The sequence below is a fragment of the Amphibalanus amphitrite genome, unplaced genomic scaffold (genome assembly GCF_019059575.1).
Source record: "Amphibalanus amphitrite isolate SeventyFive unplaced genomic scaffold, NRLGWU_Aamphi_draft 000790F_arrow, whole genome shotgun sequence".
In the NCBI taxonomy this organism is placed as follows: Eukaryota; Metazoa; Arthropoda; class Thecostraca; order Balanomorpha; family Balanidae; genus Amphibalanus; species Amphibalanus amphitrite.
This window is the reverse complement of record NW_024882284.1, coordinates 160,401-184,774: the sequence shown is the minus strand read 5'-3', so window position 1 is coordinate 184,774 and position 24,374 is coordinate 160,401. Positions and strand designations below refer to the sequence as shown.

At 45.6% G+C, this 24,374-nt stretch overlaps 1 protein-coding gene across 1 annotated transcript; it reads right to left on the bottom strand.

Annotated features, from left to right (window-relative positions):
- Positions 1-1,254: 1,254 nt before the first annotated feature.
- LOC122366196 (ectonucleotide pyrophosphatase/phosphodiesterase family member 5-like) lies at positions 1,255-23,014 on the bottom strand. Its single transcript, XM_043338163.1, has 15 exons — positions 22,824-23,014; positions 14,388-14,519; positions 13,868-14,185; positions 13,134-13,280; positions 12,430-12,648; positions 11,372-11,496; positions 10,734-10,843; positions 9,352-9,563; positions 8,196-8,329; positions 7,608-7,737; positions 7,242-7,353; positions 4,127-4,315; positions 3,708-3,876; positions 2,859-2,988; positions 1,255-2,410 (listed from the first exon to the last, which is right to left on the bottom strand). Exons 2-15 carry the CDS (start codon positions 14,517-14,519, stop codon positions 2,216-2,218), a joined length of 2,322 nt encoding a protein of 773 aa, XP_043194098.1. The 5' UTR covers positions 22,824-23,014; the 3' UTR covers positions 1,255-2,215.
- Positions 23,015-24,374: the final 1,360 nt, after the last annotated feature.

Genomic DNA, 24,374 nt, shown 5'->3' with positions numbered 1-24,374 from the left:
TTTTAACTTCAAAATTTGACCTTTTTTGACCTGAAAGTGACCTAACATAAGCTAAATTCGACTCAAAATGACCTCGAATAACACAGACGACATCAAATTCGAAATCTATGACCTAAATGGACCATAAAACATGTGTCAGGTGACCGACGCATGATATAATATTTTCGTGACCTGTGATGACCTGACCTTGACCTGAAAATCAAAGTACAAGTTTGGTACCCTCAGGGTAACTAGAGCATCTGTTCCCGAGTGTGTGAACCAAAAATGAGCCTGATCTGACTTGTAAGACGGCGGCCAGAGCCCAAAACGTGAAGAAGCCAAAATGCTAATAATTTTTACTTTGACCTGACCTGTGACGTCATCGGTGACCTCGAGGTCAATGAAATTAGGTTTCGCTCGACAGTTTTTCCGGGGCTATCAGACGCCGTTTGAATTTTGACGATCGGCCCAGTAGTTTCGGAGTTAGGAGGGGGGGGAGGCTATGAATAGCCCCCCCCCCCCAGTAGGGCGTGTTATACGCAGACCCCAGTGGAGCGCGGGTTAACACATTTAAAATGGGTGAGAACGCGCATGACCTTTTACCTCGCACACGACATGCATAAATGTTGCGACTTGCCGGCTCAATCCTCGAAGAGTGATGGTTGGAAACATTTATCGCCTCCAGCTCAGATAGACCCTGGGTTGGAAGTGATGCTGCCTTGTGCGTGACGGCGCAGTCAGGTCAGGGATGTTCGTGTCAGCTGTTGATGCGCCCTGACACGACACGACAGGGCAAAACACCGGGACCGGTGACCTTGCCAGGTGCGAGCACCCTGTTCTGCTTTTCAAATGTGGATGGCGAGCTGCAGCTCACAGACACTCTTGGTGAAATGAAACAAAAATAGAATTAGTTAGTACATTCAAACAAAAATGTATCATACCTACCTTTTACTCACAAAAGCATTAGTATATCCAAACACTTTCCTTTGAATAATCCCAAAGTCTCAAAGTAAATGCAAAAATATGTGATTCACTTTTAATACTGTGATTTCTGAACCATGTCCTTTTCGAAACTAGTTTAATTAAATTATAGGTGACGTGGCAACGTCAACTACACGACGGTACACAAAACATAAACTTAAAACATGTCAATCACACTATAGGCATACTTCTAGGTTTTCTCCCGATGGTGAAAGCGCGTATTTAACTACCTATATGTAAGCACAACGGCATGTCACCTAAAAAATTCTCATTCGCTGCTCAAAACAATGCCAGTTTTCATTGGCAAACAGCACGTATATTGCCGACATAATAAAATGGCCAGCATCGTGACAAGCAATGTGTATGTACAAAGCCGACCATGCGCACTGTGGTCACTTCCACAATAGATGTCAAACGGATACCAACTTTTTGGTATACCGATACCAAACCGATACCAACTTGGTTTTTGGTATTTCAATCCTAGTGTGTTTGGTATTTTGTTGGTATTATGAACCCTTACTTATGTATAAGAGGCTAAGAAATTGGTAAAAAGTTGGTATTTCCCTCATCTTTCAAAGTTGGTTCGGTTTCGGTATTTCCCCACGGTTTTGGTTGGTATTTGGTTTGGTATCGGTTTTACGATTTTCTGTAATTGACATCACTAAGTCTTCCACATATCAGCGGGGGGAATTCTATCAAGAAGTTATACTTGACTATCAAAAAGTAGAAAATGCGAGCATGAAACGTTCGACGAGTGTCGAACATAATTAAAAACGAAGTTCGCCGGCATTGATGCACCTCGTAAATACAATCTACATAAAACAGCGTTCCCATAACGCCATGCCTTTCATTAATCGCACATGTAATGCAGTTAGATCCGCAAGTTATGTTCACTGCGCAAGCTTAGCGTTCAATGTTCATTTCACATTCCATTTGTTCACGCATGCAAGCACTGGTCCCCTCACGCACTAGTTGTATTGTCAAATCTCTCTCAGCATCAGTCACGCAGCATTCATCTCCCGTCAACGTCAGCTACGCAATGTCCATATCCGTTCATAAACATTTGGGATGCATGTAAGACGCATACAGTTACACAATGAAAACCAATGCTCATGTATGCTGTATGTATATGTAAAAGTTGCGCTCACTTTTACCCGTTAGTGACATCCAGCATTCATTTCCAATCATCAGTGGCCCCATCAACTCATCTCCGCCCGCTTCATCCGGGTTCATCTCAGTCTGTAACACCACACGCTCATCTCCTCCGGGAGTCCGCGGCGCCCCAGGCCTGCGGCGGGGTGAACTCGGGCATCTGGGTGATGAAGCGCGCGTGGCCGCGCTGTGGCGAGTCCGGCTGGGAGACCGGCTGACCGGCAAACAGCGTCAGACCCGTCACTCGCTCCACGTCGCGCAGCGTGGCCTCGTGGAAATCCACGAACTGCGCCGGCGCCTGACGGGGAGAGCGGTAGGCGAGCTGTGTTATAGGTGGAATGAATAAAGGGCGCTGGATATGTGTTGATGCCTAAAATTGAGCTGAAGTCCGTAGCAATTCTAACAAATATGAATAGTTATGGGTGTAACAACAATAGGAAAACCATGCTTGCGAACCTATCGTTACATTTCCCATCAAATTGAAATATTTTACTGAATAACTTTTTAGCTTATAGGATGTCAACTGAGATAATCACAGCACTAGCGATTTCTGCGATGTTCCGTTGCCCTAAACATATCGAGTGTAGTTACCATTACAGTCTTCTATATCTACTTTGACCATGCCCATTTGTATCAACAACCTAGTTCAGCACTAATTCATCTCACAGCCTGCAATTGCGGAAGTGTCGGCTAAATTTATTGCTTCCTCGTATCCTTGTGAAGAAGACAATTGTATAACATTTTACCTCGCAGCGTCTGAAGTTTTCCTTATGCGGCAGGATCCACTGCTTATGCTCCAGCTCATCAGCAGAACAATTCCTCTCAGCACACATCCTCAGCTGGTAGAAAAAGTGAGTGGGTATCCTTTGGCCGTGCCTGAAAAAGGTGTTTTATCAGAATAGCACAAAATGCAGTCCAATATGAAGCATAAATGAATCGGGTCGTGCACTATAGCTAATGGTTGAGGTCTAGGTAAACAACACACACAGGTCCGGGTCCGCAAGATTTGCTTTAGCTTGATAACCAGCAATAAAGAAAAACTTGATACACAACGTAAGAGGCGCAACGTTTCAGAGTGCATCACCGGGAAAACTTTTCATTTTATGTACTGGATTATCGGCCACAAAAGCCGAATAGACAGAGGGGCGGTCGGTCCAACTGCCGGGCCGATCAATGTGGAAACGGAATCCGGTTCAAGCCGCCTCGACGCTCGATATTCGCCCCAGGCTGCGACATTGTTTGCTGCCCACAGTCGCATTGCAGACAAAATGAAATCGTGCAACGGGATGGACTGCGCTTATCTGTAGTATGAATATGTCATATAATGTGGTTGAAGTTCTGCGATTTATTTCAAATTTACTCTGTGAACAGTGAAGTTGCAAAAATGTTATGATGTGTGGCTCTAGATGACGTGGTAGGCACAAACATTTCAACAAAATGCGATAGTTTGATCTTTCAAAAAGTTTTGGAACCTTAACCATGCAACGTGATTCGCTTGTACGAGTATTTGTTCACCAATATATACCATGATAAAAGGTGCTCTTAGCATAACCAGCAAATTGAGACATTTTTACCGCGCTGCGTTTCAGACTAACCTGTCCAGTTTATGAGTCTGGTACACGGGTCCCGCCAGTACCGCCATCACCTTGTACTGGTCAGAGTACCTCCTCAGGCGCCGAAGTACCTCAGGTACCACCCTCTCCCGGTACTCGGGGTACACCGGGTACCGGGTGGCCGATATCCGCTCCCAGTAGGTCTCCACGTCTGGGGTGGATCAGAGGGTGTGGTTAGATACACTGATAAACATAGGAAAACTACCAAGCTCTGAGGGAATTAGGTCTATAAAACATTAAATCTTACCTAAAAGCGCTTCGCTTTGGTATTGGTATCACGCACACAGACGGCCGATTATCAGGTCTGAACGTTATAATGTTTGAGCGAAGAAGGACAAAAATATACTGTTTTCTAAATTATTAGTGGATGCATTCCTTCCGCACCGCTTGTGAATACATGCCTGGTGTGAGCACGAGGCTCATGAGCTCGTTGTCCTGAGTGCAGCTGCCGCCGACGGCCGCCTGCTGGCCCCGCCGTGTGAACTGGCACTGTCCGTCGGACTGCGGCAGCACGGGCACCAGGAGGTTGTTGTTGTCGTCCCTCTCCAGAGTGTACTGGATCCAGCGGTAGTTGCCCAGCGGAGACAGCTCTGCAGTGGCATGGGAAACACAGGCCGGCGCTGTCAAGGACTGGATGGAGTTTTCAGAAAGGAGACTCAGTAGCGTGGTAATAAATAATAATATTCAGCGAGAGACCAACTTTATATCTAAAACATTGTGAGAACATCGTATAACTGACCTAAGGCTGTCTCTTCTTTTAATAGTGTCCCCAAAGGACGAACCTTGGCATGTCTTTGATAAAATTACCTGCATCGATTCCCCTCATTGATCATTGATATTCGTTCACATGTCCAATTAAAGCGACCAAAGCATCGCAGCAGCGTAATAAAACCGCTCCGTTACATTCGCAACAACCTATTCAATCAATGGACCCTGGCTTGCGTGTTCTATTTCTGAGGAGTATTTTAAGCAAAGTCCAACATTTGCAGTTTTTCCAGAAACTAGATCGCAAGCTAATTGCTCAACTCTGATGTAAATATCGAAAAACATGAGTAAAACTACACGGAGAAAAATAATTACTCCCCCCGGGAATCACGATCCCATATTTGGGAATCAACTGACACCCACGGTGTAATCCGATTCTAAAAAACAGTGTCCATACACCGTTTTCAGTGTAAATTGATCTCGGTCAGAATCACATACCCAAGGGTCATTTGACTCCCAAAATTTTGACTCCCATTTTAGGTGTCGTGTCAAAAGATCCTGCACGGTGTCAGTGTAAAATAACACATCTAAGCGTTTTTGACGCTATCATGAGGAGTTTTTATATCCTATAGGTGTCATTTCACACAGTTGAGCGTTTTCGCAATCCGTGACTCCCTTATTAGGTGTAATTTGATCCTCAGTGGTGTCATAATATTCCGTTCAAATGACTTATTGAGTGTAATTTGACCCTCGGTAGTGTCATAATATTCCGGTGTCATTTGAGCCCCATTGGGTTCAAATGACACCGGAATATTATGGCACCACTGAGGGTCAAATTACACCTAATAAGCGAGTCACGGATTACGAAAACGCTCAACTGAGTGAAATGACACCCATAGGGCTCAAAAACTTTACATGATAGTATCAAAAAGCACTATATTATTACAGAAATTGTTTTGACGTCACTGTACCGGTATACCGGTAATATTGATATTAGCTTATGTATGACGCTAACAGGAACAGGTTCTGAACCGGTATAGAAAAACCATCCCAAGAGTCATTTGACACCGTTGAGGTGACACCTACGAGGGGTGTTTTTTTGAAGCGTACCAAAAACGCGCAGTTTCCAGGAGTCCGATTACACCCGGAATCAGACACCCCCGAGGTAATCTGACTCTGGTTGGGAGTGTATTTTAAACCACATGTCGTCAAATGATTCCCGGAATCATACACCGTGTGGGATCAAAATACACCCTCAAAATCCGATTACTCCCTGAAGTGACACCTAAAAGGGGTGTTTTTTAGGCGTACCAAAAACGCGCAGTTTCCAGGAGTCAGATTACACCCGGAATCAGACACTTCCTAGAGTATTATGACTCTGATTTGGGGTGTATTTTTATTCCATAAGGCGTATGATTCCGGGAATCATTTGACGCCGTACGGCATAAAAATACACCCTCAACCAGTGTCATAATACCCTAGAAAGTGTCTGATTCCGGGTGTAATCGGACTCCAGAAAACTGCGCATTTTTGGTACGCTTCAAAAAACACCCCTTTTAGGTGTCATTATTTTTTTCAGTGTATACTGCGAGGCACACACCTAGCGGAGGCTCATTTACCCGTTAATTAATGTTTCAGCTTGCTAGGCTATGCCCATTGATCAGGATATAGTTCAAGTTCAGTGCCGATGGTGGCTGAAAATTGAATCCTCTAGAAGTCGGCTACTTTAGCACCGGAGGCAAGCGGAACGAGCTTAAATGAAGAAATGTAAACATGTTTGTCGGTGCAGTTTGGTCGTTACACACACCCTCTGGGAGAGTTCGGAATCAGGAAAATAAAGGTCTGCCTTTGCGCTCAGCATTGCGTACATTTCTTTCAGCCTGAGTGCCGTTCCATTGAAAAGGATCAGTCCTTGTCGGTAATGATGTTAATGTACCCATCATATGCGGTGGGATAGTCACCTTCAAAACAAGTCATCAAAATAACCTAAACCTAGTTAGAGCGCAACAACAAACACAATCAACCTTATTGAAGATGCTAAATCGTCATACCGGCTATGGTGCGGTTACCAAACATATTTCATGCATTACCGACCATCCAAAAGACACCACTATGGGATATTATGGCATTGACCAGTTATGAATCGGCCACAATGCTCCGATTAGCACGTCAATCGTCACCGCATTACACAAAGGCTTCATCACCCAAAGTAGCATACCCAATTATTTCCTTTGGCCCTCTCCATAAAGCTATCGGCATAAATGCATCAGCGAAACCATTTCCCGAACCACCCACTCCATTTAGGTGAACACCACTCGGCGTATCGAACCCGTCTCCGTCCAGCCGATTAATTCCACTTATCGGCATGATAATTAAGTTGCTGGAGCTTACGTACAACACGTCTGACCGTGACCACTGACCTCCTAGCCGGACATTTCTGGGACCGGACACGGCCGATGCGAATGGAGCCATCACGTAGGTATTGTTCGGCTATAGATACGATTGTCCGGCGGCGGCACGTGTCCGGTGTCGGCTGGCGGAGCAGTGAGTCACATATCGGCCACGGAGGTGCTGTTCTCGGTCACCCATCGGCCATTCAAACGGGGACGATGATGGTCCGACGATCACATATTGACTACAAAGGTGGGTACGGGGTCAGGGGGGCCAACCGGTCAGAGGTGCCTGACCCCAGCTTCCCATCAGCGACTAGGGCGTCCTATCCCTGCTACCTATACCGGCTACTAGGACGCCCTCCCTGCTACCTACCGGTCACAAAGACACCCTCCCGGCTACCCAGTAGACAATACCTACCAGCCACGAAGGCGTCATCCTCAGTACCGTCCAGCTGTGCGTTCGTGTGTGTGACAGGCAGCGCGAACGAGGAGCCTGACCGATCCGGGCTTGATGGCCAGCGTGACAGCGCCTGTAACAAAACAACGCCAGCTGTGAAAGGACTACATGGGATGGGTCAGCTATCGGTATGTCTTAGAACTTAAAGACGTTTGCAGGATTCATTACGTTAATGAAGAGCATATGGTCAATCATTGATTATGGTAAACAAATATGCAGTTGACTGGATCTTATCATTTTTTTTTTTGGTAATGAAGAGGAATTATACTTTTATCCCAACATATGTTATACACGATAAGCTGAATAACTATGTATTGTTCAACTTACATCAGCTGAGCAGTTTTCCACCTGTCCGGGGCATTTATTATTTAGACCACTCGGTATATTGGAGGACACACTTGGTGGGGGTCCAAGAACGGTCAGATTTGACGGTGGATTCCGTAATAGGTGATCCAAACTGAAAAAAAGACGGAAAAACAACGCAGGTTACTGTAGCTAATATTGGACACTTGTTGTCATGTTTAGGCATTGGCGATAAATAATGTTGTGAGGAGGCATCATGTGAGCATACTATAGTACCTAAAAACAGTAAAAATAAGTAAACTGCTAAATAAATAAAACGCTTGTTTATGACGCGTAAATGTCAGGGAACATTTCTTTGACTTCGCTCTTGTTCCGATATAAGTGACATCGAAAGTTGTGGAAGGAATTTGAGGGGTAGTTTAATATATCACTCAAAACTTAATATGCACTTATTTGTACAAATAGCTAGTAAATATGTGCGTAATCATTATATAGTGATGTTGTCAGCTCCAAAGCTTTCACAGTGGCAACGCCTAAAACATTTTAAAGACGTTTATTCCATCCTCCGATTCAAATACTTCTCACTCATAGTGGACTGGAAACACGTCGAACCTGTGCTTGGTGGCGTTTGTCTCCCGATCCGGGAGATTGAGCAGTGTCTGGAATAAACTGTAAAACTGTACGTTCTCGAATGGTTGCGTTGTGAAGTTCTGCTTGAACGAGGGACCGTGGGCGACGAAGAAACTCTGCAAACATAAAAAACATGTTTTGATACGTGTTTGGAGAACTGGTATTCGGTCATTGCATACATTCAAAAAACCGGTGATCTAAGGTCTAATTGAATTGAACAAAAGCTGTTGAAAGGCATGGTAGCTTATCAAAAAAATAATCATTTTCCCTTTCTACCTAAGCCCCTCCCTCCCTCCCTCTCTCTCCCTTTCTCTCTCACTCTCTCTTTCTCTCTCCCTCTCCCTCGCTCTGTCTTATTCAGTTCTCTAGCGCTCAAAAGGCAAAATTATTTTGTAATTTACTGAAAAAGCATCTCGACATGAAAGTAGACGTGAAAGAGCCCTTACGAGGGCCTTTCGCTTGAAGTACTCGCCTTTTCCCAAAAACTCAAGGGGTCATTATACATTCCATTCCTTAGTTTAATGTCACCCAAATTAAAGTCCGGCATACATTACCGGCATAATGCAAGCAAAGGATATAAGTATGTACAATTTGTACATGACTCAACGCTGACCCTGCTTCCTCGTTCGATGACTGAACGATAAGGAAATGAAAGCTTTCCGGCTGTCATTCTACCATCCAATCTGCAGATATAACGTGCAATCATCTTTAGTGCGCATTCTGCACTTATGAGAGGTCATCCGCTTATCCCTATACGTGTCTAAATCTAGCCATATGATGCTGGTTCTATCCTTATGCCTCTAATCACGTAATTTCTGCTAACTCAATGTCTCTCCATACAGCGCAAATGGGCACTTCATTTCCGTTGTGTGTTGTTACCACTGGCAACACTCAGTCTTTCTTTAGACTTTAGTACTGTAAACACTCTCCCTTCGCCACTAAAAATAAGCAAACCATCCTGACATCGGCAGCGTTCTGAGCTCATCACGCCCGCGTAGTCGCGTGACCGCTGGCCATCCACTGCCCCCATGACCATCTGTTGATGTTACAAAACCGCCGTCCGCCCCGTGTCACCACCGACCCGTCTCTGGACAGGCTGACTGACCTGTCACCGACCCCTCCCCTCCAGCAGACGCACCCTCATGTCCACCAAGTCGTTGTCAAAGCCGTGGTTGCCGCGGATGCAGAAGTCGGACCGTTTGATCGAGAGTCCGTAGCCCTGATCGATGGTAGCGATGATGGGTTCAATGCGGCGACTGTGCTGGTAGTGCCAGCGCTCGGGTAGTTCGGAGCGATGCATCACTCTCAGCGCCGGGTGGGCGCAGTCCAGTTGGTCCACCAGTTCATCCACTGTGGGAGGAGGTGGGAATGAGGAGATGAGAATGAAAAGGAAGTAAGTAGACGCAAGGGAAAGCGGAAGTGAAATGAAGGGAAGTGGACAAGAAAAAGATAAGCAGAAAAAGAGAGGCTGATAAATGAAAACAGAGAAGCGACGAGAGACAAAGAAGGAGACAGAAAGAATAAGATAAGAGAGGCAGATATTTAGAGAGATAGACTGACTGACATACACCAGACGCGTGCCAGCGAGGAACCACGCGTGGCGTGCGCTTATCGTCTAGCGATCAATAAACGCAGGAGAGAGAGAGCGAGAGAGAGAGAGAGAGAGAGAGAGAGAGAGAAAGAGAGAGAGAGAGAGAGAGAGAGAGAGAGAGAGAGAGAGAGAGAGACAGACAGACAGACAGACAGACAGACAGACAGACAGACAGACAGACAGACAGACAGACAGACAGACAGACAGACAGACAGACAGACAGACAGACAGACAGACAGACAGACAGACAGACAGACAGACAGACAGACAGACAGACAGACAGACAGACAGACAGAAACGTGAGGCGGGGAGGGAGAAACATGAGACATACCAGTGAGTGACACATATTGAGACCTGATTCTTTGTGGGGAGACGAATAAGACGAATGAGGAAAACGCATGACACCTGCGACGCGGGAGCCGGACGGACTATCAAATGAGACATGTTGGAAGGGGAGACGCATGAACATGAGACGTGGGAGGAAGGACGTAGGCATGCAACATCTGTATGAGGGGGACGCATGCGAAATACCGGTGATGCGTCCATTGAGGCGGGTAGTGTGGTTCGCTTGATACAGGAAATTGTTGTTTATATTTCTATTTATTACTCATCGTGTCTTGTTATCTATTACAAAGAAACAAGGGAATTTTCCTTTAGTATAGACAACTTTTGGCGGAAGTCGACTATCGTCTACCGCGTCCGCGTCTGTTATCAACGAACAAGGCATCCGCCTGTGCCCACAGTGCGGCCGGCAGATTCGCGAAAGCAGCTAGAGTACATCGAAGCCCAACAATATTAGGAAAATAATGCTCAAGGATGTGTTGATTCATTGTGGGGGTGACAGCTCACACCGATCAATGCCCACAATTACACACACTTCAGGGCACCCAGCCGTTATACGGTCGATATCGTGTATCGCGGGCACCCACCTGTCGACTCGTTATAGGGCCGGATGCGTGCCACGGGACCGTTGACGTACACTGATGAGTTACTCAGACCCGGGACGAAGTCATCCAGAGCGACCGACTCACAGTCCTCTCTGAAACACGCACGACGCATCAATTAGTAGTTGGTTCCTACCGGGGACTGCTCGGTGTTGCCAAATCTGGCGATAACGATCGGTGGTCCTCAATTAAAACGCATAAGCACCAGGCCAAGTCGAAATGATGGAAGAAGTGATTCATGAGCGTTCACCTCTCTGGGTAAATGCAATAGCACTTTGGAGGCACTTTTGTGATTTGAGCTGCATTTCTACACATATTGATAATATATGATCGTTAAAAAACGGCCAACAAACGGACTAACCGGAACAAACAACACCAACGTAAAAAGGATTATAATTTAACTATTACGCGATAAATGTGACACTCAGTGACCGCAAACAACACACTGCATACCGCAGTCCACACAGCCTTTCATCTTCCATGTGTCTGGCGGATCTGTTTGCCATTTGTCTTACAACACATCCCAGCCGGCCATGGCTGAGTCGTGCACATACATCTGCTCAGACAGACTGAGCATCTGTCCGGTCGGAGGTCACGGAGGTCATCCGGCACCACCCACTGACCTCATGGAGGCCATGCCGTGGTCCGACACCACCACAATGTCGACACAGCCCAGCAGGCCGTGCTCAATCAGCTGGTTGTACAGATTGGCTAGCTGGGCGTCCACTCGGTCTACTGCAGCGTTCACCTGCAAACCGAAGGGCGGTTGTTTTGTGATGAAATGACATATCGCGGTTAGTTTCCACAACCGTGCACGAGAGCTTTGGCATCGTCACAGGGGATCACGTCTGCGCTGCAATCTCAACAAGATGATCTTATATAGTACTTTTTAGCAGCATATGGCTGACAGTTGCAGTAAATATCGACTGTTGACCGTCTCTCTGAGCCCGGCATCTCAGATTCACTGAAAGTTCTGAGCAACTTTAGACACTTTGTCATGTCGGCACAGTCAAAGCCACGCATGTTGCGGGAATGGTAGCGATATTGTGAGTGTGTCATTAGGAAACAGAGAGACAGATGAGCAATTAAAAACAAATCTAGCGCTGTTTGATCGTTACGATGCAGGTACCAGGATGTGTGATTAATAATGGAAATATCACGAAAACCATGTCGGAGGACGTAGACCTCTGACATAACACGAAACACGGATCTGAGCTAGAATACCTAAACATTGGAAGGGCGCAACATTGGTGATAACCACGGTTAACTTATGGATGCCCATATCTGTGGCAATATGCAATGGAAGGGTCATGGCAAATAAACGACTTTGGGTTCAGTTCACATACCAACATTGATCGATTGTAATTATCTATAGACGACGATCTTTCATGGCGTCACATCTTTGTAGCTTCTTGTCCGTTTAATCCTTGTCTTAATCCTTGTCGTTTAATCCTTTAATCTTTGTCTTCTTGTCCGTCCGTCCGTTTAATGGTTAGGTATACGCTCTGACGCCAGTGCGTGTGTGGCGTATTGGGCCTCAGACCGTACATAGAACACACACAACACACATTTGTTAGCCATATTCCTCTTACGTGGCTTCCCAGATGACACTATAATTTATGCAGCTACCTTATCCTACCTGCAAACATGTTGACGACAACAAGACCGCGACTGTACCTACCTGTTCCGAGTCGGGCCCGTAGCTGTGGCCCTGTTTATCCGGCTCGTGGAAGTAGAGAGACAAGAAGCGCGGCCGCTGTCCCTCAGGGAGACGCAGCCACTCGACGACCTGAGCCACGCGCACCTCAAACGGCACTTTTCTGTCGTAGTTTCGGTAGTATGTCGGCAGCTGGCTGGGCACGTCAGACCCCACCCAGAAGAAAACCGCTGATATTTCACCCTAAGAATACAGGAGGGAGAAGCAGGGTTCCTGGGTATACAATGCACATGCAGCGCTCGTTCTATATTAAAGTGATAAATTTTCTGATAAACTTATAATGATACCTTATAATGATTAAGCCCCTTAATTGCAAGAAATTACTTCACACAATTTCAAAGAATAACAATTTTAGCAACCGTAAATAGAAATTGAAAAGCACCTCTGAATACTTAGCCTTTCTGTAGTTTATACTATAATGAATGTCAGACAGAAAATGAATGCCTACCTCTAGCGATAGGGCAGCGAGACAAAAAACAATACCACTTAAAATAAATTTAACAATGAGAAAAAAACTATGCATTCATCAATCACAAACTATCAAACACCAACTTCGAAAGCACGGGGGAGCATGAATTACATTTCATCAATTTGTGCAGCACCAAACTTCATCACAGGTTTGTTCAGTTCAGTCTAATGCCATAGTTTCATTTTCTTTTCTCATTTACCATTTTTCTGACGGTGTGCCAGACGGGTTCGCCGATCCACCACTCTGGTTTGAGGTTCTCTGGTTTTCCTATTTTGAATTTCCTCCCCGGCAGTTCTGGGTCGTAAATCGTATTTCCGATTATGCCGTGAGACTCCGGATACATGCCCTGAGGGTATCAGCACACTGCAAACAACAAAGGCTAGAGTACCGAGTATAGCATACCTAATACTCGCACATTTCAACTACCGACCAACGCACGGGTGACGGCATCCTCAACCAAATACACGATAAAGACAAAGATAAGATCAGCAAGATTCGGGAGGCTTCATATCGCCTTGGTAAATGGGAGTCCTTGGCTTCCTTAAGCGGAATAGAAGTAGCGAGGTTAAAAGGTAAAAAGAGAATGACTGCCTCAATAGCTACAGGGCGTAGCGCCAATCGAGCGCTAGATGATTACGTGAACGCTAGTATTTGTTGATGGTGCATACTACTGCAATTCAATATTGGAAACAAAGAATACAGAACGCTATAAACGCTAGCAACAAATCGTACTCTTCCCACAACAAGCCGATCTTTTTGCTGAGAGCTAATAACCACGGTGTTCTTGCCTAACTACACAACGTTCTTTGCAAATAAATGGCCTTTCTGCGAAGCGTGCACCAGGCCAGATACTACAAATGACCTGACGTCTTGATATGAAAACTATCGAGCTCAATGACCATTCCACACCCCTCTGTGCGTGTTTTCGCTCACGGTGACGATGCTGAAGTGGTTGGGGAAGGTCTTGCTGGGGAAGGAGGTGCGGACGTAGGGCGCCGTCACCCCGCAGTCCATCATGTCCTGCAGCATGGGCGACACGCCGCGGCTCGCGTAGTCGGGCCGGAAGCCGTCCAGCGAGATGACCAGTAGAGGCGGCGCTCCGGCCGGACACGAGGAGGAGCTGGGACACTCGCCGCGACTGCGCCAGGGCTCTAGCGGCCGCCGGGGAGGCGGGATGACGTCACTGGGGCGGCAGCTCAGCGCCAGGTGGATCACCAGTGCGCCCAGCACCACCACCAGCAACAGTAGCAACTGTCAGAACAAAACCCGACTGACGTCACTGGAGTGGCACCAGGGCGACCAGCACCACCACCAGCAATAGCAGCAAGTGTCGGACACAACCGGCGTAAGGTCAGTTCGCATTGGATATAAAGCAGGCAGAACAGCCTTGGGTAGAACAAGTAGGGATCGACTTCGAGGCATCAACTATCAGATATGCTGAAATAGTTCTTACCGCAATGGCGAGTTTGATGAGCAGCTTTCTTCTCTGTTTGTTCATGTTGCTGACAGTGAATGTCGTGCCAGGTAATATGTCTCGCGCTGAGTCGGCCCCCTCCATTGCGAGTTCGGTCGTGCTAGAAGTCATCTGTAAAACAATGAAAGAAAAATAGACTGTGGCCATTTGTTCGACGGCAAAACTCCCTCCGGTCCCATCTGTGGATACGTAGGCCGAGGGTGGATATACATTCCTCTTCCCGTTTATTTAGCTCCTAATTGAGTTACAACCTTGGCGAAATGCGAGCGCGTGTGCCGTTGCGTGTAGCATCCATTGGTGGCCTCTGAAGTTAGCTGAAAACATCAGTTATATTTTTAAAATAAAAATACGCAAATTTGTTTATGTCCAGCTACGTCAAATAATAAAGCAAGGTATTTGGGAAAGGTTAACTTTTACAATCGACGAGCATTAAAAGTAAGTGATTTGCTTCTGAAGTAGTGCGGTCAAGAGAAGCATTAGCTGATGCGCGCGACCGCCAGTGTCCTCACTCCTTTCACTGGCTCGCGAGCGGTGACCTTGATCTGCCTTCGCTGGCCCCTCCCTCCATTACACACAACATCGGTCCGACGCTGGCGCTGCAGTGGTCTGGTGTGCTTCACGTGCTCTCGTCGGTTACCGCACATCACGTCGTCATCATCATAGCTGCTTGCAGCCAGATAATCATTCTCAGGAAGATGAAACTTTCAGGAAATAGCAAAATCCTAGGTTCTAACAGAGCTTGCACATCTCGCATCTACATCGCATCCCCTGGGGTCACCAGTACCATCAGGGTCACCAGACGCCCCATGGGTCACCTGACACCACAAATTATGTCAATGGTAGACATTGTCAATGGTAAAAAACGGATTTGCTTATTTAGCGCTAGGAATGAGCAATGTTATCTAAAGTCCACATGGCCAGTGACAATGTCTATCAAACTCTTTACAGGCTCTGAGGATTTGTTGCTCCATTTTGAAACTTTCAAGACGTCATATATGACGGCGGTAAGATGATTTCAAGTCATCAGAGTTTTTCGTCAATAACAATCAAATAATGTTAACCCTTGCGGTCCGGGGGGGGGGCGAACAACGCCCCCTTGGCGAATATTTGCGACAGCTCCCATACACTGTAAAAAATATTGACGAGCTATGTGTCAAAACAAGGGTCTCGAAACAGTCACCAGGTTGTCAATGCTTCCGGTACCTACCACTTGACTAGTTACCGCTTAGTTAGCTTACAGGCTGAGAACTATCCAGATCGTTATGATCCGGTATTGTAATGATACCCTAGGTGTACCTTTGTTTTGAAGTGCTGAATTAACTATCAAGGTTGTTTGACGTTTGTTTTCGCCTCAATCCGAAACGAGGAAGACCCTCATCAAATTATTAGGTGAAAGCCAGCCTCAGGATGATCAAAATACTAGGGGTAGTTTTGTCATAGTAATCTGTGAAGGTTGAGGAACAAGCCGTAGCAATGCACTCGTCACTAAACCAGCCTGAGATTATTCGCCAGGTAGCGGCTGCGTTTCCCTACTTGCTGAATCATGTTAGCAACTTTCCATTTCCAGACACTTTTTACGGCAAATAAATTGTTGGGTTATTTGGAAGGTGAATGACAATTTTATTTCTATAAGTCAATACATTTGTATTTCCGATTGCCCTAAAACTTTTTTTTTAATCGTTTGCGGTAGGTTTTTATTGTTCGCAATAAAGTTGCGCACCTGTGAATCCTTCACTTAATGCGTTCCCGGCTTCCCGGCGCCAGCTGTTGCGCTGTGCCGTGCCGCGTTCGGTCGGGGGTGCGCGAGTCTGTGCAGTGCCAAGGCCCTATATAGAAGGTATGCTCATTAGGCCGAAGCAGCGATTTCCGTGACGTCACAGGTACGAAGGGTCGGACGGCTGTAATGCAATCCTATGGAAAATGACCCAACTTTAGGGCTCTGCCACATAGCTGCCAACCTCGACACTAAGGTAAAAGTTATATCACATGAAAGCTCAAATCAAGACGAACAAGAAACCTATCTGACGTTTTTACGTATTACTAACGGCTTAGACTCTATTCAAGTATATTCAGAGCTCTGCATTACCTCACTTTTTCTGCCGTCAATGCCAGTACAAATGCCTATAGTCGGCGCACGTGCGCTTGTCGAGCGGGGACCACCAGTCGGGCGATTCAGAGCTGCCGCCCAATCAGAACGCCGCAATGCCGTGACGTCATTGGTCGCACACGACACGTTACGGAGATAGGGATGAGACAGCCCTGGTGCAGTGCGAGTGTTTATCACTGGGCAAACCTGTATCGTTTTCATTTGTGCAGTGTCTAGTTATGAAGAATTGCTTGCCGATATATGACCTGCAGTGATCGACGTTCTGATTCAATAACTTGCCATAAGCCATTATTCTCAACCAAATCGCGCAGAGACGTTTGCAAAGTTGTCGAGGGGGGGAGGCGAAACAAGAGCGATTTTAAATGAATTGCTCTCCATGCAGTGCAATAGGACTTAGGTTTAATTTTTCGAAAGTTGTGGAGCCGCCCCCGGTGTCCGGCCTGGCCAACTCTCTCAAGAACCGACAGCTAACGGAACACTGAAGTTTCACTACGACGATTTCCGCCAAAGTTATGAAGAAAGGGCAAGTGCAAGAAGTACAAAACTTCTCTTGGTAATCAAAACTTAGGTTTGGCAAATTCCAAACCCTAAGTCACTACAACTGTGGATATAAATAAGCTGGTTATTGACGGCCAAGCTCTGGCCAATCTGAGGTTCAGACCTATCATCAAGTTCATGAGGCAGCTGCGGTTGGGCGGCTCACGGGCTCCACTGCATAGGCTCAGACAGGTACTCTACAAAATGTCGTCTGTGTTCTTAGGTTCAGATCTATCGATAGGTATGTGCATGCTTCTGATTCGATTGATAACTGTAAACGGGCGCTGGAAGTGAAAGATTCGCTTGATATACGAAAGGTGCATTGCAAGAAAGCATATTATTTCAGAAATACACTTTCATTTTATCTTGAGCGTTTTTGGAATGGGCCGGATGAATTCGTCATCAAACTGGTAAGGGATTTCGTTTGAAGACCACCGATATTTAATAATATGATGGTCTTCAAACGAATTCGCTGGCAAATTCGATGACTGGATTGGGCGGCGTAGGATCTGCTGGTCATCTGACTATGGGTTGAGCAATACGTTAGTTTTGACCTAGCCCTCGCCCCGTTGGGGGGGGGGCCATTTTGGCCCCCCCTGTGGTTTTTCCTGAATAGCAAGAAAACGGCGGCGCGCAGCGCCGCCAAATTTTCAGTACCTTCCCGGGCATCAATTTGACACCTTCACACCAAATTTCAAGTCTTAGGTCACCTTAGGTCAGGAGTTATTGAGGTCAAACTGAGGTCATGTTCGAGCAAAAATGAGCAAAAAACATGCAATCTTGAAACGCTCACCAAATCTACAGTTATCAAGCAATTTCAAAGTTCTTTATATGGTCTAGTAGACAAAAAGCGGCGCTACAAAACTGCTATCTCGGATTTTCAAAATTTTTGGTTTTTGACCAAAAAAAATTCAAAAAATTGATTTTTTTAGAAAAACTTTGAAAAAATCCAAAAATTTTCCGAATTTCGAAAAAACCGGAATATATGTGATAGTCCCAGCGCTCTTCTATATACATACCAAATTTCAGATCGATATCTCGTTTTTTGGCCAAGTTATAGCGAAAAAACTGTTCAAAAATGATGACGTCAAATTTTTGAACTCAATTTTTAGCAATTCTAGACCACGTACGGCAAAACAAAGACCACCATTGAACTCCCCGTGACGAGCTGCATCGATTCGATACCCATTTTATGTAAAAATATTAACTTTGAAATTTGACCTAATTTGACCTGACCTTGACCTGACCTTGACCTGACCTTGACCAAAACGTGATCTAAGCTGGCCACAAAGGCTGCCTGACCCATATAATCGCATTTGTCATGTAAAATGGACCATAAAACATGTATCACACGACACTTTCATATTGTGACCCCCCCCGTGACCTGACCTCTGTGACCTGACCTGGTATCAGTGACCTCAAATAGCAAAATATGTGTTTGAAGAACATTTCCCCATCGATGATTTTCAATGAAATGCGTTTTACTCGATTTTACAACGCATTTCTTGAAGTGCCTGTAAACGGTGAAAATTGGACCTTTGACCTGACCTGTGACGTCATCGGTTTGACCTAGGTCAATAAAATTGGGTCACAAGGTAGTTCCCCGTTGGGGCTATCCAACGCCGTTTACCGCTTGTCGCTATGTTGCGTGGTTCTCGAGATCTTAGGGGGGGGCCAAAATGGCCCCCCCCCAACCGGGCGCGTTGCTCGGCAGAGCCCAACGGGGCGCGGGCTAGTTGAAGCTTCATTCGTTAAGTAGGAATAAGACGATGCTTCTTTTGAGCATCGTCACTAAACAAGCCGCCCTCGTTTTGACATTGTTTTTCGTTATTATTGTTACTAGGTACTTTGTTATCATACACAGCATTAACGAGGACCTGCTTCCAAAACAAGGCAGAAACGCTCCAGCTATTTTTGGGACGTGGTAAAAACTAACCGACACCTGGTAACTGTCATCTGACGAACACAAAACAAGCCAGGGGCTCGCAGCGTGTGTCAAAAGTAGGATGCAAAACTAGTCTGTACCCCCGACATTTAGCGTTGAGAATCATTTGACGAGGGGCTAGTCAATATTTTTTACAGTGTAGCTCCCAAACACTATAGAAAGACGAAACTTTCAGCACCTATCTTTTCTCCCATCAATTGGACATCATTGGTGTGAAAAGTTTGGACCCAACCTCACTGATAACGTCAAAGAGTCGATTTCTTTAGAACTTGTCGTTTCATACCTAATTTACCCGGTTTTATGCATCGTGCCGTCCTCTAGAGCACTTCTTTGAGCTTACACGCCAAATTTCGGCGTCACAGACGTAAAATTCAAGTACCTAGCTGCCAAAATAGAGTTCTAGAGATACAGACAAGTGAACAGCACGGTTGTGTAGCATTTGAACTAGGAAAAAATACAAAAATAATTTTGGTTACCTTAGGTCAGAGGTTAGGTCACCGACCCGAACTGAGGTTTTAGTTTTTTTTTCGCAAATAACTTCAACAAAAATGGTCCTATATAGAGATACGGCAGTGATACCATCGCGTTTGCCTTGTCACGACGCGTCGAATGCCATACATTTTGTTGGGAACAGGTCAAATTTTATGTTAACCTCAAGTGACCTTGAATAACCAGGTTGACCTTGACACATGAAAGGTCGTATATGTTGGATTCGTAGCCGCTGATCACTAATCTGGCATCCATTTTGCTCTAAGCACTCATTCAGAGCCTTAGAATGGCAAAACTGTCTTATTTTTTGTGACTGACTTGAACCAGTGAAATAGCCTCTAGCAAGGATAGTCTTCGGTGACCTTGATCTTGTAGCAGTTTTTTACGGGTGAACCACAAATAGGGGCCCGATAAGCCTCAAAACATTTTAAAACATCTTGGAATTTAGTATGCAAGATATACGAAAAATGCAAAGTTTTAGGTAAATTTTGAGCATGACTTTGACATTGACCTTGAATCCTGAACACATAATCGAAATCGTCAGTTTGTCTTTTGTCGTTTCATACCTAATTTACCCGGTTTTATGCATCGTGCCGTCCTCTAGAGCACTTCTTTGAGATCACTACACATATGCCGGATTTTGCCCTTGACCTCTGACCTTGAAACTTGACCTGAGTCAAAAACTTTAGATGCTTTAGAATCGGCTTATATAGACCTTTCGTTTGGTACCGCTTTTGTTGCCGTAGCTCCCTTGTTTACGGAGTTAGACAGGGGGCGGAAAACGCTCCCCCGGGCTATACGGTGGTTGCGATTACCCCCCGGGCCCGGCCGGGTTAAGGAATCGGAAAAGGCAGCAATGAATCAATTATGACCTGCCGATCCGAAGGATATGCGGCATGACATACCCGACTAACCATCAACTGTTTATCTAACCTGACCGGAGCTCACCTGCCCTTGAGCTGAGCCCAAGCTGACATTTCTCACACAAAAAGTATAATTTTCAACGTGGCTGTGCATGGCAAACGCAGTGGTGCCAAAATCGTAGCTCTCTTATCAATTTTGGCAAAGTTGTTAAGCACTTAGCGGTCTCCGCCCGTCTTACTAGCGCCTTATTTTGTTTAGCCTATTCCGTCACTTAGCGTCTTAGACCTGACTGCACAGGTAGCCGATTGACCTAGAAGCCTAAAACTGGAAACCAGCTGCTTCTCGTTATGGTGGACGAGCTCGTTTTTGCGTAGTTCCAGCTCAATTAGCCCGGGCGAGTTGTCGAGTGGGGTCACAATACACTGTAAACCAAATCTACAAGTTGGCTCCTTGTTACAAGTTTGGTTCCAATTCGCATAGGCGTCACCTTGTCGATTCACCAACCCCAGGCTTGTTGGCCAACAAACTAACAGTTTGTCTACAAGTTTGGTTCCAATTCGCATAGGCGTCACCTTGTCGATACCTTGTCGATTCACCAACCCCAGGCTTGTTGGCCAACAAACTAACAGTTTGTCTACAAGTTTGGTTCCAATTCGCATAGGCGTCACCTTGTTGAGTACTAGTCTGGGCCTTGTGGACCTACCAACTTCTGGATAGGCATATTCGTTTCCTTGTCGGTTCACCAACCCCTGGTTTGTTGATGAACTAGCCTTTGACTGGGCATTGCTAGCTTACAAATTGTCAACAAGTAAGTGTACTAACGCTCTGTTCGAGCTTGTCAACAATTGCTTTGTTTGCGTTGATAACCTTAAGAACTTACGATTCGCGTTCGTTTTCAATTGCGACGATACTGATTCAGGAAATATTTTCTATACGGACAGGTTATTTTTTGCCTGGAAGTGGTGCACAATACCATGACTGGCATCAGTTATTGCTCAAAGGCTTGCGCTGACAAGAAACGAAATACTGATGGGTTATATAATCAATGAATGCATACACCACATCCATTCGGAAGTTTCTGGGATCATTACTATTTATTACGGTCACGTAATTAATACTATTGACTGGAGACAATTCCGAGTGCATATTTTCGAATGAATGTGGTAAATGCATGAGGTAGGTATACCCAGTGGTTATACCTATCGTGCACCGTCAGCATATAAGTCTTTGAAGCAAGATCTGCTGCGTATGTGGAAGAACATGATTTTGTGCACCGCATCAAGCCAGAAGTATAACATGCCCGTATGACGAATATTTCCTGAACATTGACCATAACAATCATGGCAGTTGCACGATCACGCAGATAATTCGAATAAATCATGGTCGCCAGCCAGATTAGCTTTTACAGTTCATATATGTCCATCAGTTAAGTTAAAAACACAAAGAGTTGAATTAAAGGCAAATAAATGTATTTATACTCGTATATAAAAAACACCGACCACAAAACATCTGCTCACATGTGCATGCACAGGTCTGGCCCACTTACATTGCGCGCGCAGGGGAAGGGAGGCGTCTCGAACGCGGGTATAAGCACGATTAGTGCGTACCGCAGGCCAGAGGGGGCCTCACTCACAGCACGAACACCACAGTTCACAGATTTCACTTTTTATTGCACAAATGCTGGAACAGCCCTCGTCGCTGCTCCAGGCTGCACGGCGGCCGCGCGACAACTGCTGGTTCGAAACCGCCGCGCCGGGGCCCGCTAACGGCTGGCGGCGACCGCTGATTGGTCCGCCAAGTCTGACGTCATAGGCGCAGCTGACCATGTGTATGCTGACCAGCTGACTAGTACAAGTTAGGCGCCGGTTAAATAACCATGCGGCAACAAGTTTCCAAAACTGGTTAAGAAACAAACGTTGAAACAAATGTAGAGTTGGTCTGGATACTGAGAAGTTGGTGTGCATAGTAACTATTGACTCGTAGTTGTCACCTGACAAGCAATGCACCAGACAACGGCTTGTTTAAAAAGTATCAGTTGGTAAACATACCAAGAGATGATTGGTTATATTACACAAGACTTGTCAATTTGGTTTACAGTGTAGTCGACAATTAAGACTGCCTTCAGGCCAAGGTTAACATGGTAAAGGCGAGTAAGTCCCCGTAACCATCAACAGGAGCAAAGTGGCTGCTAGATTCGAAATCCGTGCCCACTTTTCATTCAAATACATAACTATGAAACTCCGTCATGTCTCAAGGTCATCCAGGGTCACTCAAGATCATCCGAGGTCATTTGAGGTCAGTAAGGTCTTGTGTTGGCATATGATGCTTCCGAACGCATCGAATAGTTCGCGAAAACATGTTAACAAATATTTCAAACTTTAAAAAAAAAAAATACAGTAATTCACAAAAAGTCACATTATTTACATTCACATAAACTATTCACATGAGCGTAACCGGAGTTATAAGTACTCACCAAAGCGACAGCTCCTTATTTGCTGGCCGTGAACAAAATAACACCTCTGCAGTTGAACCCCAGGACGTCTCTGCCCTTCCAACACATGCGTCACTGTGTAAAACCACCGCTCACGTGCACCCGTCCCCACACCACCGAACCCGTATCGTCACTGGCGCTCACTACGCGGCGTTCACAGTCCCACAGCCAGTGAAAGCACCCACCAGTAGTCCTGTGACGTCATCCGACTGGCAGCACTGCCCTCTGGAGATGCAGTTTTCAGCAAATGAGCACTCCGATAACGTCTGGTAATCCCACCCTGGTCAGCTTCCCAGTGGTGTGATGTCATGGAGAGTGCTGTTTATTTGATGGCGGGAGATACCGAGTGCGTGTCGCTAGTCGTGACCCGTCTAGTTGGGCGATGAAGTAGCTGCAAACGGTTATCTATGTCGATGACAATATTTTGGTTACAGCCAAGGCCCCAAATGTTAGGTACAGCCTCGTTAGATTTGTTATCATCAACTTACTATCAGTAGGAAGATTTTGAAAAAGATGACATACCTAATTTATTTGATCTAAATTCAACTAATTGGTACATCCAATAAAAATAGATTTGGGCTTGTCATCAATTGTCACGCAATGGACGAGTATGCAACAAAGTTATGCCACTATGTCACCAGTCACTATGTCACTATGTGAGACTATGTCAAGCCTGTCAATCGTGTCAGTGCAGCTGTGTCCGCGCCCGCGTGCAGCTATTGGCGTTGGTCCAAAGGCATGACAGCGCATTCCACTCTCAGGCACGTGCCGAGCGGGCGTGATTTGCAGTCAATGGCAAGACCCATCCCATCCCCTACCTTCGCGCTAGCACCTCTGCTCTATATGCGACGTACAGTGTGCATACAATGTCACAAAGAAGACACGCTCAGGAACATTGTTATCGTCATCGATCATCCAATGGGATCAATGTTTCTTAGGATAATCATCCATCATCCATAATTTTCACATTTCTCAGCATACCTACTGCGATCATTTACTGTTATAATTAGAAACTCCTCACATTATCTGCCACCTATCATATTACTGCATTATAAACGGCGTTTTCGGTAATCGTAACAGGGTCAATGTGGACTGAATCAATAAATTATTTGCGAAATAGAAAATGTCCCCGTCTTCTCACATTGTGATGTGAGAAGATACAAACATCACATTTGTTACGGTTGATGTGAGATGTGAGTTTATGCATTTGTGATCATAGCAAAAAAACAAGTAAACTCGCTTATCGCCGCCTCCACGACTCAATGCAAAATTTATCAGACATTTGACTATCCACTATCCAGTCCATGCACGCCTACGGCTGTAACGCGAAGCACACCTCACCATCCCCTCCGGAAAAGTCAATAACATTGTTATGAGAGCTGTGAGCAGCAAACAGCACTCTCGACCAGCAGTCATCACTGGCCCTGAATATTTGATACAGTCATTATGACGTTTCCGTTGCAGATGACCATGTCCATTGCCTATATTGTCCCTGTATAACTATTCTATTTGTTCATACTATTCCGCTGTTAA

Bases quoted from the DNA above. Each gene is read 5' to 3' on its own strand.
- LOC122366196 (XM_043338163.1), bottom strand. From the start codon at position 14,519: ATGACTTCTAGCACGACCGAACTCGCAATGGAGGGGGCCGACTCAGCG. The intron at 8,330-9,351 runs GTGCGTCTGCTG...TTATGTTTGCAG, and splicing joins ACGACTTGGTGGACATGAGG to AGTTTCTTCGTCGCCCACGG. The intron at 4,316-7,241 runs GTAGGTATTGTC...ATGCCACTGCAG, and splicing joins GGATGACGCCTTCGTGGCTG to AGCTGTCTCCGCTGGGCAAC.